Here is a 14,924-nt window from a genome sequence, read left to right as displayed (position 1 = left end):
ATTTTACTACCATTGTTACAAAAATTTATTTATTTATTTGCCTAGAGCTCCACAAGAATTGAACGCGAAGAAGGTACGCAAACCACAGACAGCATCTTGTTTTCCACCGACTAAGACACAAAGCTCACTTCTTGTCTTAGCTTTTCAATAGTAAGTACTTGCAAAAATGAATCATCTTTAATCGCAACTGTTTGTGATGATGAACAGCGGTTCTATACGGATTATGAAGTCAACATTTTTCTTGCGGAAGACATGGATTTCGTCCATGTCTGAAGCAGAGAGAAAGGGGAAGCGTTTTGCGGCTATTTGGGGCAATGGCGATTATGGAAGATTGGGTCTTGGTGGATTAGAGTCTCATTGGCGTCCCGCTTTCTGCTCTGCTCTAGCTAATGAAAGCCTCCGTCAAATTGCCTGTGGTGGCGCGCATACTCTTTTCCTAACAGGTTTTCTATACTCTTCTGTAAACTAATTAGGGACTATAACTTACGTAAGAAGAATTTGTGGGTTCTGTTCACAAATGATCGCTTTGAAGGACATTTTGATTTGACATGATAAATTCTTCATTCCAATTTTTAAGTTGTTTGTTGTCATAATTGTGTCATGAGTACTATTGCTCCCTGCTTGAAGGCATTATCCATCCACATTAAGGTTTCTAAAAAGCAGCTATGCTGCACCAATTCACTTCCATAATCGAATATCTATACTCTAGGGTATCCAAAATCCCCTATCTTGAATAGAATGGGAATGTAGGAGACATATGTTTAAGGATTGATTTATATCTACATTGGGCTGAGTTGGGGAGAAACAAAAGATAGTATGGGTTGAAAGATTTGGTTCACACCGTAGCTCAAGTGGAAAGAGTCTTGAATTTGAAAGGTAAGAATTCCCACTAAAAGCTCCTTAGTGAGTTGGGGTAATGACGGTGAGATGTTGTGTTAGTCTCTTCCATGGAATAAACCGTGGTGTAAAAAAATTATGGCTCATTATTCTCTAGTAATCTAGTCATGTGTTTTGGATGAATAACATGCAAACGTTGGAAGAAGAACTACCTTTGGTATGTGGTAATTTGTAGATTTATTTTCTTATTAGCTTTTTGTTAGTGTATAATTCATAATTTGTCTTAACCTGGACACTGTTCTTGTTTTTGGTAAGGGAAGATGATTATTAAGTCTTTAGATTCAGTAAGAGAAGATGATTATTAAGTCTTTAGATTCAGTGTTTTTTCTCTTGATGAATTAATGGTTCATAATTTGATTTCTTCTTCACAGAAACTGGATGCGTATATGCCACTGGTCTCAATGACTTTGGTCAGCTTGGTGTATCAAATCAAAGTTACTCAACTGTATGCTATCTTAATCTTGTTGTTGTGCTCTCTTTCTCTTTTCTATTGTCCAAGGCTTTGGTTCTATTTGATTGGCAGACCTTTTTTAGTTTTCATCAGATTGATGTTTCTAAACTTGCTGATGTTTAATAGTGTTTAACCATGAACAGTTCTTCCCTAATCTAATGGGGAAAATGTTTGTTTGTCTTGGATTATATATCTTGATTCATTAGTCACACACTTGAAAGGCAATATAGGGAGTCATAAAGATTATAGCTATAAACATTTATGTGAAATATTGTTAGATTTTTTTGGGGGCATTTGCTTATGAAATGTTGATTGGCCTAGATATCATAATATTGAGCCTATTTGGAATCTGCTATTTTGTCACCAATCTCAATCACGTTCTCAAAGGAAATTGTCAAAGTTAAAACAGAAAGTGATTTTTTTTAAGGTTGGTATAAGATATTTTTGGATCATGATCCAGATTATAGTGTAATTTTTTGTTGCTTAATTTGATATACAATTTATTTTCTAGATGAATCCAAATTACAGTGTATTTATTTATTTTTTGATTATTTGGTACAAAGATTATTTTTTTTTGAATTATCATCAGATTATTTTTTATATTTTAAACAAACAAATATAGATTTTTTCGCATCATGTTCAACATGAAAAAAGGTTGATAACGAAACAACACATTATTTGTTTATGCAGTTATGCAACTCCTTATTGTATCAGCTGTAAGGGGTGATAATGTTGTTTTTCGCTTGTAACTCCTTTTTCTTGCACTTCCCTCATCATTATTCTGTATATGAAATAAACATGTATCAAAGAAGAATCCTAAAAGAGCTGTCGAGGTTCCTATTCTTTTTTGATTTAATACTTTCTTTGTTCTTATATTGTTTTAGGATCCCATCAAAGTTTGTAAATTACCCAAAGAAGTAATAAGTATAAGTGCTGGTTATCATCACTCTTCTGCCATTACAGGTTTTTGCTTTCTTCTAGACGTTTCATTACTCTAGATGCCATGATATTTCTATAATTATTTTGTTAATTATTTGGGTGCTGTGTCTCGTAATCATGCATAAATAGCCACTAAGAATTATTAGCATCAACTAATTTATTTTGTGATTCCTTTCATGTTTCTAATTAAGCATTGAAAATGTGTTTGTTTAGTTTTAAAGGCCTCCAAGAACAAATTTATCTTGTAATGGTTGTGGAATTTAATGTAATTGAACTTTTGAGGCTCATAATATATAGACCCATGTCAATAATTATTAGTAGATTGAATAGGATTATAATTTTATTTAAATAAATATCTTTCCAAATTTTAAAGGTTGTATAATTTGAATTGTCCAACTATTATATTTATACATTGATAGGTATTAATGTAAAACATAACATTATTAATATTTTGCTTTTTTCATCTCTTTCTCTTCTGATCTCAAACCCTATATTTGGAATACACATATGCCTCAACTATATTTTCCTCTTAGATCTTTTTCTCTTTAATTTATGCTATCTAGGAAAAATATTTTTGAAACTTATATTTTTATCTCCTTGCCATATTTTTTTAGGTCTCTCATATTGTCCATATCTTGATTGTAATATTTGTTGATTTTCAGTGAACGGTGAGCTCTATGTCTGGGGGAGGAATTCACGTGGACAGCTAGGCCTTGGGAAAAGTAATGTTATTTTAACAAAGACATTGGTTTCTTCCTATTATGTACCTAAGACATCGAAAGAAAGACAAAGACGAGAATGCAATTTTCTTGCTTCTTTTTCTATGCTTTTTTTACATATATATTTTGAAAAGTTCCAAAAATCTCTTTTAGTGATATGGTTAAGTATTTGTTAATGGATAAAAAACAAAACAGATTACCTTTTTTTTTTAAAATTTTTCAGAGGCTGCAAAGGTGATTCCTGTGCCTACCAAAGTTGATTGCTTGAGTGGGGTCAGTATCAAAATGGCTGCTTTAGGTTCTGAACACTCAATTGCTGTTTCAGGTCTAGTTAAAAAGCTAGTTTACTTGTGTATTACTTTTTTGCTTACTTATCAAAATGTATGCTTTATGTATTCATTAACTTCTTTACTTATCCATTTTTGTCTATCTGGGAGATAATTATGTTTAATGGTCTAGTTTACATTTTTTCTGTTGCAGATAAGGGGGAAGTCTTAAGCTGGGGCCATGGAGCAGGAAGGCTTGGTCATGGACATGACAAGGGCTTATTGAAATTTTTAAAGAGTAACACGTATATTTTTAATTATGAATTTTGTATTACCTGATTTAACAAGTTAAACTATTAAGCATTTTGGTACTTGGAGCAAGCATATCCATCACTCGATTTTTGGTTGAATCATGTACTTCCGAGCATCTTCATTTGTGTTGAATTAAGTCACTCAAGGGTCTCCTTGGTTTGAAGATAGGTTGCCTAGTTGGAGGGGAGTGTGAAAATAGTCAAACTAGGTTTATTCTATTTTATTTTTAGGAATTCTGGTTTACCTTAATTGAGGAAATTAGAATAAATTATTGGGATATTTTAGGCATTCTGATTTATCCTAATTAAGAAAAATAAACTCCTACACTCATATAAATAATATAAGTATAACCCATTATGAAAATTATATATCAAAAGGATCTATCTCTCCATTTGATAATTTTGAACAGATTATGAAGCCAATAACCTGAAATTTAGATCTTCCATTATGTAGATGCATTTTGTTTCACTGCTGCCTTTAAAGTTAACATTGATTGATTTGTGCTTTAGCGAGTCTAGGTTGTTTACTGGCTTGAATTTGTGGGAAAGTCTTGGAGTATCAGATAAATATATCCCTAAAAGATGTTGAAACTATTGGACTAGTTTGGAAGTAGGTTCATTTTCACGTTAAATTTTATTCACATATATCATCATCTATATTAAATTGATTTTCATTAAAATCTAAGAAAGTAGTCACGTATATCAACAGTTACAGAAAATCATTTCTCACTAAAAATCACAACAGACTAATTGACATATGGTTTGGTCTAGATTTGACAAAAGTGTATTATTTAATTATATATGTTAATTGGTGAGACCTCATTAGTTATACAAGTTTCTCAATAAAAGTTTCCAAGAGTTTTCTTTATTTATTTGTTAAAAAGCCCTGTATGTGTTGTGTGTAAATATATAATATCTATATATATGTATATATTCTTTTATTTTTTGAGGGGGTGACCACATTTATTATCCTGCCTAATTTTTTAAAAATAGGAATTTTGAATGTTATTTTTAGCATAAGAATCTGTATTCATATATTATACTGTAGCTACATATTTAAAGTGTCTTTTTTTATCCAGTGAATACACCCCTAGGCTGATAAAGACACTTGAAGGTGTGAAGGTGATTTGTGTCAAATATAATTTCCATTTTGTTCGCTGTATCAACTTTCTTTTCTCTATTTCCTATTATAATTAATATGTTTTATGTTTATTGTTCAATGTTTCAAAAATAGATCAAAAGTGTTGCAGCAGGAATGTTGCATTCAGCATGTGTTGATGGTAAAGTGATCAATTTATTCACATTAGAGCTATATCCACACTTTTAAAATTTACTTGCTTTTTGTCCTATTGTTATCTGCAGAAAATGGATCTGTATTCGTACACGGGGAGACAACGTTAAATAAAATGGTAAGCAATATTGATGCGTGGACATGTAAGACACTTTGGTAAGATTCATTTTGATCTGATATTGTATTTCCTGCAATCCATTTCATGTTACTATTTAGATTTGAACAAAAATGCAGGAATTGCAGCAGCCAAATAATGTGGCAACACCATCAATGTTGATCAAACTCCCAATTGCAGATGTAGTTGCATGCGGTGGCTACCACACTTGTGTTGTTACAAGTAATTGTCTTATCATGTATACATTGTTGTTAAATTATATGCTTTTTGTTTAAGCAATAACAATATGCTGGTAAAAATGTGGAGTTTGAAATAATAATTGAGTTAACAACTAACTAGAGATAATTATCAACTTAAGAGTTAGGCTAAACATATATCTAATTAATTTGATTATTCTCTACACTCCCCTCAAGGTGGGTTGTACATATTGGACATGCCCATCATACAATGTAGTTCTTTGAATCTTACTTTTGGTAGGGTAGGGTTTGTTTTGTTGAGATATATGTATTATGTCTAGAAGTTTCTATATAAAAGACTGAATTCTTCTTACTTTCAACATTTTTTCCAAATAAAGTGCCTACCAATATCCACATGCTCAGTTCTATCACGGTGAACTGGATTTTTTTGCACTGTTTCCAAACACAACTTCCTTCCCCAATTAACTAAATTACCCCCATACATAAGAACAATATGCATAAATTGATCTTCTATTTACTATGTTACTAGCTTGATCAACATTGATATAAATTTCAGTTCCTCTACTAGGGTTTCTTTTGAAGATTAAACATTTTAAGTGTGAAATTTGAGGTACCTGAGAATTCTATCGCCTCAATGTGCTCTTTTGTTTAGTTATGCATAAACTTACACACTCACATCAAAACAATATTTGGCCTATTGCTTTAAAGGTAGATAAGTTGGCCACTAGTGTGTGATACCTTCCTCTATCCACACTTAGACTCTCAAGTTCAACCCAAAGCTTCTTATTGGACTCCAAAGGTATATATGCAAGTTTACACCATAAAACTCCAGATCCTTTCAATAGATCTAAGGTGTCCTTACTTTGAGTCATAACTTCCCTTTGTTCTAGCAACTTCCATTCTCGATAAGTACTTTAATTTTCCGTCTTTAATCTCCTACTCATGTAGTTTTTTTTTTGTAGAATTTCTTAAAACAAAATCCCCTGTAATGATACTGTCATCAACATAAGAAATTAGTACAACCAAACTTCTCATTAGACCTCTTCATAAATAGGGGTGTCGTAGACAATTGTATTCAAATCTTCCAAACCTTAAGATTGTTTCAGCAAACCTCAGAAATCTTCAGACCATCATTTGATTAACTTTAATCATTCGTACTGGAGTCTCATATATACATCATCTTCTAATTCTCCATCTCGAATTGCATTCTTTACATCTAGTTGAAGAAGAGGTCAATCCTCGAATGATACTCAAATTTTTGCAATCGGGACAAATGCCCATCTATAATCAATTCCGAAAAATTGGGTGAATCGTTTACTTTACTTACCTTACCTTACCTTCAATCTTTCAATTTCCTCACTAGCTTTGTATTTAACATTGAATACCCATCAATATCCCATAAGCTCATTTCCTTTAGGTAGGTCTACCATTGTCCATGTTTCATTACTATGCAGTTTGCAAGCTCTTCCTGAACAACCTTCTTCGAGCCTAGGTGTATGAGTGTTTCCTCCACTATCTTAGGAATATAGATAATTTCTAATGAGTCACACAAGCTTTGTACATAGGAGACAAAGAATGGTAATTAACAAAGTACCTATAGGACGTTGAGTACATGTAAGAACCCTTCCCTTATAGTACTGGGATTAATCTAGTCAACATGTGCAAATTGCTTTTGAGAGAACATGGATTGGAGTGGAGCTCTTGACATTTTCTAATAATCTTGACTCCTTTCATGTGGTTATAAACTTGGATATGTGGATTTGGAGTAGGTTTTGGTGTAGGAGGATCTTGTATACTTTCAGTAGGTTTTCGTCTAGGAGGATCTGGAGTATGAATAGATTTTGGTGGAGTGTTAGTAGAAGAAAGAGAGTGATAAGTAGACTCAATTGCTTCACATAGAGAAGTATGTACGGGCTGGTAATTTTTTGAACTTATTGGCATTTAGTCTTATTCTTCTCCTTCTGTTTTTGTTTTTGTTTCTCTTCTACCTCCCATCTGTAATTCACTAAACGCATCTTGTGTTTTACTTTCAATGAAAAGTTGACATTTAAAAAAAAAAACATAGAGAAGTGTTAAAATAATGGGTTAATATTGTATAGTATTTATATATTTAGGGTGTTATGTATTAAGGCCGCCTATTATCTCTATATACAATCTTCATCTATTGGAGAGACTGTAATTATGGAAAACCCTATTATTGAATCCTTTCATTCGTAACATGGTATCAGAGCTATGGAATTAGGGTTAGAGTTTCTTTTCCGTTTTCCCCTTCCTCTCTAATTACTATTGGGTTTGTTCTTGAGGATTGCTTGCATTTATTCGCCATGTCGGAAGAAGGTAAACCTAGTTCCAAAGATAGTGATGGTGGTGCTAGTCAGGGATATCATTTAAACTCGTCCCTTGTTCTTAGCCTCGTGAAATTGGATGGGTCGAACTATCTTGCATGGTTGCAAGCTTGTTTACTTTCGATTCAAGCCAATAGAATGCAAAAATTCATTAATGGGAAGTCTAAGAAACCCAAGGATGATGATCCGAGATTGGATGATTGAGAATCGGACAATGTCATGGTGAAAACGTGGCTCTTTAATTCTATGGAACCAAATATTTGGAAGAGCTATCTATTTCTTGCCACTGCTCAAGAAATTTGGAGCTTGATAGCTAAGACGTACTCCCATTCTGGAAATTGTTCTAAGGTTTATGAGATTCGAAAGAGAGTTCGGGAGACAGTACATGGTAACAGGACACTAATAGAGTACTACTCTGAGTTGACTGGGTTATGGACGGAGCTAGTTCATTATCGCATCTTTAGAGCAGAATGTACGAAAGATGCAGAAGCCTATCAAAGCATACTAATGGGGATTTTGAGTCTTACTTATCTTCTCATGGCATTGTGCATCTTACTACATGTGTCAAAACTTCTGAGCAAAATGGGATAGCAGAGAGAAAGAATGGTCATCTTTTGGAGGTTGCTAGGTCTCTTATGTTTACTATGCATGTTCCTAGCTTCCTATGGGGAGATGCGGTTTTAACTGAATCATATTTAATTAACCGTCTTCCCTCTACTCTTCTTAAGTTGAAGACTCCAACTTCATTTCTCCCACACACTTCAAAACATCCTCTCCCACTTCATGTCTTTAGATGTGTCTGTTTTGTTTATAACTCTGCTCCATTGCGTGGAAAGTTAGATCCCCGGGCTCTAAAGTGTGTCTTTATCGGTTATTCTCTAACTCAGAAAGGGTACAAATGCTATCATCCTCCCACTAAACGAGTGTTTGTTAGTCATGATGTCACTTTCTGGGAGTCAACTCCTTATTATTAAGGCCCAGATACATTAGGTTTTAAACCTCTTATCTTTATATATAATTTCCATCTATTGGAGATGCTGTAATTATGGAAAACCCTATTATTGGAGAGGCTGTAATTATGGAAAACCCTATTATTGAATCCTTTCCTTCGTTCGTAACAAGAAGTATGTACTGGATCTACAAGATGAAGGGGAGAATCTCCATACTTAGATTCAATATAGCTTCTCTTTCTATGAAGCTCATGGTCAATACAGTTACTGTGATGAAAAGTGACACTCATACTATTTAATGCTTTCTTGTTATTTGGGGAATAACCGTGATAGTCTTTTTGGAAGGGTAAGTATCCAATGAAAACACATTTGATGGATTTGTCATCTAGCTTTGTGGTTAATGGTGAGTGATTCTGACTAAAGACAAAACACCCAATTTGTTTTTAAGGGCAAGTTTGATGATAGGAATTTGGTGAAGATAGGACAATAAAAGTGAGTTTGAGAAACATGTGGGAAATCTGTCAATCAAACAGGTAAGCAGTTAAGACTGCTTTATCCTAAAATTATTTTGCATATGGGTAGTGAACATGGTTGCGCAAGCCAATTTCAAGAAGATGTCTTTGTTTTGTTTTTGCTGCCCCATTATGTTGGAGAGATTTCACACAAGAGCTAGTGTGAACTATTCATGTAAACTACTACTACACTTTTTATTAACGAAATTAACCTCTAACCAAACCCCTCTCGTAGCCCTTACTTCACCACTTGTTCAACTTCAAACGAGATTCAAACGCAACAAGGATTTTGTAAAGCGGGAAATTCAGTTTTAATATCCAGAGGCTCCTCAAGGATGTCCATCTCGAAGAACTAACTGCTTCAACTTCAAGCATGACAGATTTATTCCTAAATTCCTCGTCAGTCGTGTGAACAGAACCAACAATGCAATGCCTTCAAGTTCGAGGTGGCTAACTAAATTGTTGCTCTTCCGGCATGTTGTCGACCTTAAGAACATTTCCAAATCATAAATCCATCCACCTACATCTTGGCCATCAAATTCCGGGAAGTCCATCTTTGTTAATCTTGTGGGTGGACGATAATTTGTGTGCACATTTGCATTATGCGTTCCACTTCTTTCAATGGCCATTTCCCCTTACAACGGTCACGAACATCCACTAGTAAACGGGTCTTTTCCAACCAAAGTTGTTGACCACGAAAACTACAGTAGTCATTATCTAGCCAATACAGTCCAGCAAAATCCAGTCGGCGTCAAGGGGCACAATGCTGGCTGCATTTTTCCCGGTCGGTATTGGCTAGGACCGCTAGGTAATGACGATCGGATTTATCCTGTTCATTATTGAGGTGCTTAAAATAATATTCACTCTGCTTCAATATTAGTTTGTTCCCTCTCAAAGAAACATTCACTCTTTGCTTATCCCTCTCACAAATACAAGTTCTACCGCAGAAGCCCTATGAATATCAATGAAATCAACCAGAGATTGAAGTTCTTGCCAGAAGTGACGATAGAAGACGATTCAGAATTAAGTTTGGCGTCGATCGGCACAGTTAGACAAGAAGGATTTACCACTACATTCGCCAAAAGAGTCAGAACTTGATCACACAATTGAGAGTCCTTTGATAAGCTATCACGATCACGGAGAACGTTTTGCGATCCAAAAGAAATAAGCCTAGTGGGACAACCGATTGTTATTCGATACCCGATTTCTGTTCTGATTTTGTTTCCGTGGCCAGTCTATCGAGGCTTGGTTCAGAATCTGCATAAATCGACGGGGAACTAATTGTTCATGTGAATCGGGTTTGGCACTTGGCACTGGTAGAAATTGCGAAGTCTAGGGACATCTGTCTATCGATCCAGCTGTTGCGAAGACATCGATTGTGTACATAATGTTACGAGGGGAAAGGGTATATAGTTGGAGTAGCGGTTAACGGTGATTATGTTATAGTTATGAAATGAATTAGTTAAAAACTCTTAGAGTTTCTCTCTCTATGTTCTCTCTCTTCCCTCTCAATGTAATTCTCAATTACTCTTAGATTGTTAAGAGCTCTTCTCTCCGTTTTCAAATTATAGTTTTCTTCGTTCTCAAATTATAAGGTTTATATGTAATTGTAATAAAATTATATCATGTTACTTCCTATGGTATACATAAACAAATTAGTATGGTGATTTTGTTTACGATGGGAGATACTTACAAACATGGTTCGTATGCATGCTTGGTCACCAATGTAGTAAAATTTGTTGAACCATACTATGGGAGACCGTTTAAGTTCGTACAAGGATTTGTGCATTCAACATACTTTGTTTGGATGATGTACGATTCCTTATGGGATTTCCATGTAGACTCCCCTTTCTAAATCTAGATTATTCAGATTAGTGTAAAAATCCCTATACTAATTAGATAAATAAGGTCTAAGGATGATCATCTTTCTAACCATTATCTATAAGAGGTTAAAGATAATTATACTAAAACAGTATATGTTACAATATTATTGTTTTGTTGGTAGTTATAGGCAGTTAAAAGTAGTTTAAGACTTAAATGATAGTTATGTTAGTAGTTATAAGTGGTTATGTAATTTCCTATTTAAGTAGGATGTAATCCATGGGGAGGGGAATAACAAGAGAATTTGTTTGTCATCTCTTTTCTTGAACTTAAAATATTATTTCATTATTATAGGAAGTGACTCTATACTAGACTTAGGTGTGTAATATGTAAAGGAATGACCCATCAAAATGTACATCGCATCTTTTTTTTTATAGAAAAAGCATCACACTTGTATTATCTTATTTCCGCACTTTCATTAAGAGACCATGATGACAAACAAGATAAATTCTACATATGGATTTATCCTTGTCAATACATGTGAACTTTATTGGTTAACTTCTTTTCTTCTCTTTAGGTGGAGGAGAGCTATATTCATGGGGTTCCAATGAAAATGGTTGTCTTGGCATAGGGTATTGCCTTTATAACTATCATATTAAGGATTAAAATCATATTCCTTTTTGTTATGATTTGAACCACTTTTTATTTTTTACTACAATGACAGATGCACAAATGTTAGTTCCTCTCCTGAAAGAGTTCAAGGTCCATTCCTTAAAAGTCCTATTAATGAGGTAAGTGTTGCTCATGATCCACCAACTTCTTCTAGTGGCAACTGGCTGATGATTGATAATTTTCACAACTTATTTTCTTGTAATTTCACAAATTGTTAATCGTTAGTAGATATCACCTTTTTTGAAATATATTGATGATTGTGTGCTTTCTTAAATTGGTCCATGGAGATGTGAAGCTTCATCATTTCATTTGATTTTCTCCAAACCGAAGCTACATGATACTTTGAAAATTCTCTTATCTTTCCAACCAAATATTTACAACGTACTATAAAAATAGCCCCCAAGTTCTTATTTGATGAGCCATTTTTCATGTTGATGATTTGAAAATGTGATGATATTCCACATGGAAAATTGAATCAACGAGGACATCATTCTTTAGTAGGGAGAAATGAGATTAATATAATATTTGTCATCTGCTAATATTGGTTGTAAGAGGCGATGACAACAAAGGAAACATAGTCATATGCTAGAGAGTGATAATTTGTAGAAGCACGCTATTTCTTTTTTGGTACCAAAGTAAATTAAACGAAGGATTTTATGCTTATATTGTAAAACAAGATAACATAAATTCTAATCAATCCCATATTTATATGAATCATTACTTTTAATATTCTAATTATAAATTTCTAAGTTGGGGGTAAGAGTCGGCTTAAGAGACCAAAAGTTCACGGATTCGATTCCATTTGGAAGCCCATTGAGTTGAAGTGGGGGGTCATAGCTGTGTGGTGTCATGCTATTTTTCCTTAATTAAAAAATAAATAAAAATGTAAATTCTAAGTTGTGCACACCTTTGTAACAGGTTTCTTGTGGATGGAAGCATACAGCAGCAATTTCTGGTATGATTTGGAAACTAGTCCAATTTAATGTATTAGAATTAAGTTTGATAAAATAAAGAAAGACATGCCTTTGATTGATTTGTACTGATGCTACCTACTAAAATGTAGGCCTTTTTTTATGAAGGGTTATTTGGATTGAAACCACCCTATCCAACATGAATCACTCCATTAATTAAATCATTCAAATCATCAATTAAATACTCTTACTTTATTTTCTTACATTTTAAAATATTAAATACACAAGATATTTTAGTCAAATAACCCCAAATAATCCAGTTTTTCATCAAATAAGTCTTTATCCGAAAGTTTTTTTTTAAAAAAAAAAACCTACATCAAACAAGCTTCTAGAGTCCACCACCTCCTCATTAAGCTTTAACTACGATTAAAAGTGTAAATAACAAGTATCTATTTGATTCTCCTTTCTGCACATTGTATGAAGTCTTTTGCAATTTGATTGTGCCAGTAAGACATTTCTTTTATTCTTTTCTATATTGAGCAGGATATTTAGTTTTGTGCTTACATGTTTTCCATAATCTACCTAGGAACTTGCCGTCATTGATGACAAGACTATCAGACTTTATTGTGACAATATAGATGCAATCAGTATTGCCAAAAATCAGACTACAGACTTTATTGTGACAACATAGGTGCGATCAGTATTGCCAAAAATCTGGTTCAACATGATTGAACCATACACTTCGTCTATGCGAAAGTTGACAATGGGATCATAGAACTCTTTCACATTCCATCGATATCTCATGTTGTAGATATACTCACGAAATCTTTTCCAAAGATAATATTTTAATATTTGTGTAACTAGTTAGGAATATACAATTTGTACCACCCATTGTGAAGTGGAGTGTATTACTACCGAATATAACATGAGAGCGGTAGAGTTAGGGGTGCAATTGGAAGTAGTGGTAACTGCCCATACCTTATTCTTTTTATGTATAAATGTATATGATGTAGTCTCTATTTAATCAATTCATTACACTGAAAGAATTTCAGCCAATTCATCTTCTTTTTTCTCCGAAATTCACATAAAACAACTTGAATCTTGACTATACGCAGAAGGAAACGTTTATACCTGGGGATGGGGTGGATCACATGGAACATTTGCTGATGATGGTCACTCTTCTGGCGGACAATTGGTTTGTCATTTTATTCTATTGATGATTTGCTTTAGTTCTTGTTTCTTATATGAATTTGTATAGTAGTGACCAATTGTTAGTGATCTTTAAGCTAGTTTCAGAACTTAGTTCTTAATTGTTGAGTTGGATTTTGAATCATGCACTTGCTGACTCCTTAAATTTTGTTCAACTAGTCATCTGTTATGGGGAAGTTAGTTGAAGAAAAAATGATGTGAAAAGTGTAGAGAAGCGAATAAGAATTGGATTCAAGGAAAGATAATTGACATGAAAGAAACACAATAGTAAAATGTCTGACTACTAAAGTTTTGCTTGCATTATGTCTGGAATTTGAATCTATAATCTTTTCACTAAAAGAAACTCCAAACTATCGGCTTACATGTGTCCATAGTGTTTCTTTAATATAATTGTCCATTCTTGAGTAGGAGCTATTAGATGAGCCCTCGTTCTGATTATTTGAATTATAATTCATATCAATATCTTCGACCATAACATTTCTCAAATTATAATTAGAATGGCGCAGATATCAAAATTGAGAATCAGCCTTATATGCAACATTTATTTTCTCGTAACTTTTTCTCCATTTGAGTTGTATCATAATGATGTCTTCTTTTTGTATGTTTATTTGCGCAACTAAATATTATTGTTTTTCTTTTCAGGGCCAGGGCAATGATGTGGACTATAATATACCCACAGTTGTTAACTTATGGAAGAATGTAAAAGCTTTACAAGTTTCTTGTGGATTCAATCATACTGGTGCCATACTTGAATGGAATTGATACATTCTCATGTTTTCCATGTAAATAACTTTAGTATGTTTTATCTGAGTTATGAGTCTCCAGGTAAAGCTAAAATATCATGTTACCTAATCAGTTGAATCACACCAAATGGAGAAATAATAAAGTCAATAATGAAATGAAATCATATTGTTGTCTATAAGTTTACAATAAAAGCTTTACAGATCATTGATATGACAAAGAAACAAGATTGTTCTATATTTATTCTTGTTCATTTTTATTTTTTTTCGAATTTGTTAGTTGTTTAAAATAGTGTTGACAGTCAACTCTTTCAGTTATTTAGTAATTCTACAAACCATTAATGTATTTTAAGTTTATTGAAGGTATACAAACTTTTTTTCTTTAAACTATTAAGGTAAAAAGTTTTGTGTTTAATTATTACTAACAACACTTAATTTAAATTAGAGTGGGAGTCATCCTATATTTTTAAAATAAAAAAACATTTATAAACAATCATAAATGTAACTAAAATAATCCATCGTTAGCTTCTCTTTGAACTAAAAGAAGGCGTTTTTTTTGTCGAAAAAGATAAATATAT

General features: G+C 33.3%; 1 protein-coding gene across 1 annotated transcript; it reads left to right on the top strand.

Annotated features, from left to right (window-relative positions):
• Positions 1-73: 73 nt before the first annotated feature.
• On the top strand, positions 74-14,513 carry LOC124936539 (ultraviolet-B receptor UVR8). Its single transcript, XM_047477046.1, has 15 exons — positions 74-443; positions 1,269-1,342; positions 2,233-2,311; positions 2,950-3,009; positions 3,230-3,331; positions 3,487-3,577; positions 4,663-4,705; positions 4,818-4,866; positions 4,940-4,992; positions 5,109-5,211; positions 11,392-11,446; positions 11,539-11,605; positions 12,405-12,441; positions 13,513-13,592; positions 14,249-14,513. Exons 1-15 carry the CDS (start codon positions 197-199, stop codon positions 14,366-14,368), a joined length of 1,260 nt encoding a protein of 419 aa, XP_047333002.1. The 5' UTR covers positions 74-196; the 3' UTR covers positions 14,369-14,513.
• The last annotated feature ends 411 nt before the right edge of the window (positions 14,514-14,924 follow it).

Source organism: Impatiens glandulifera, chromosome 4 (assembly GCF_907164915.1).
Source record: "Impatiens glandulifera chromosome 4, dImpGla2.1, whole genome shotgun sequence".
Classification (NCBI taxonomy): domain Eukaryota; kingdom Viridiplantae; phylum Streptophyta; class Magnoliopsida; order Ericales; family Balsaminaceae; genus Impatiens; species Impatiens glandulifera.
Note: the sequence above shows the minus strand (reverse complement) of the source record. Positions and strands in the feature narration are given on the sequence as shown.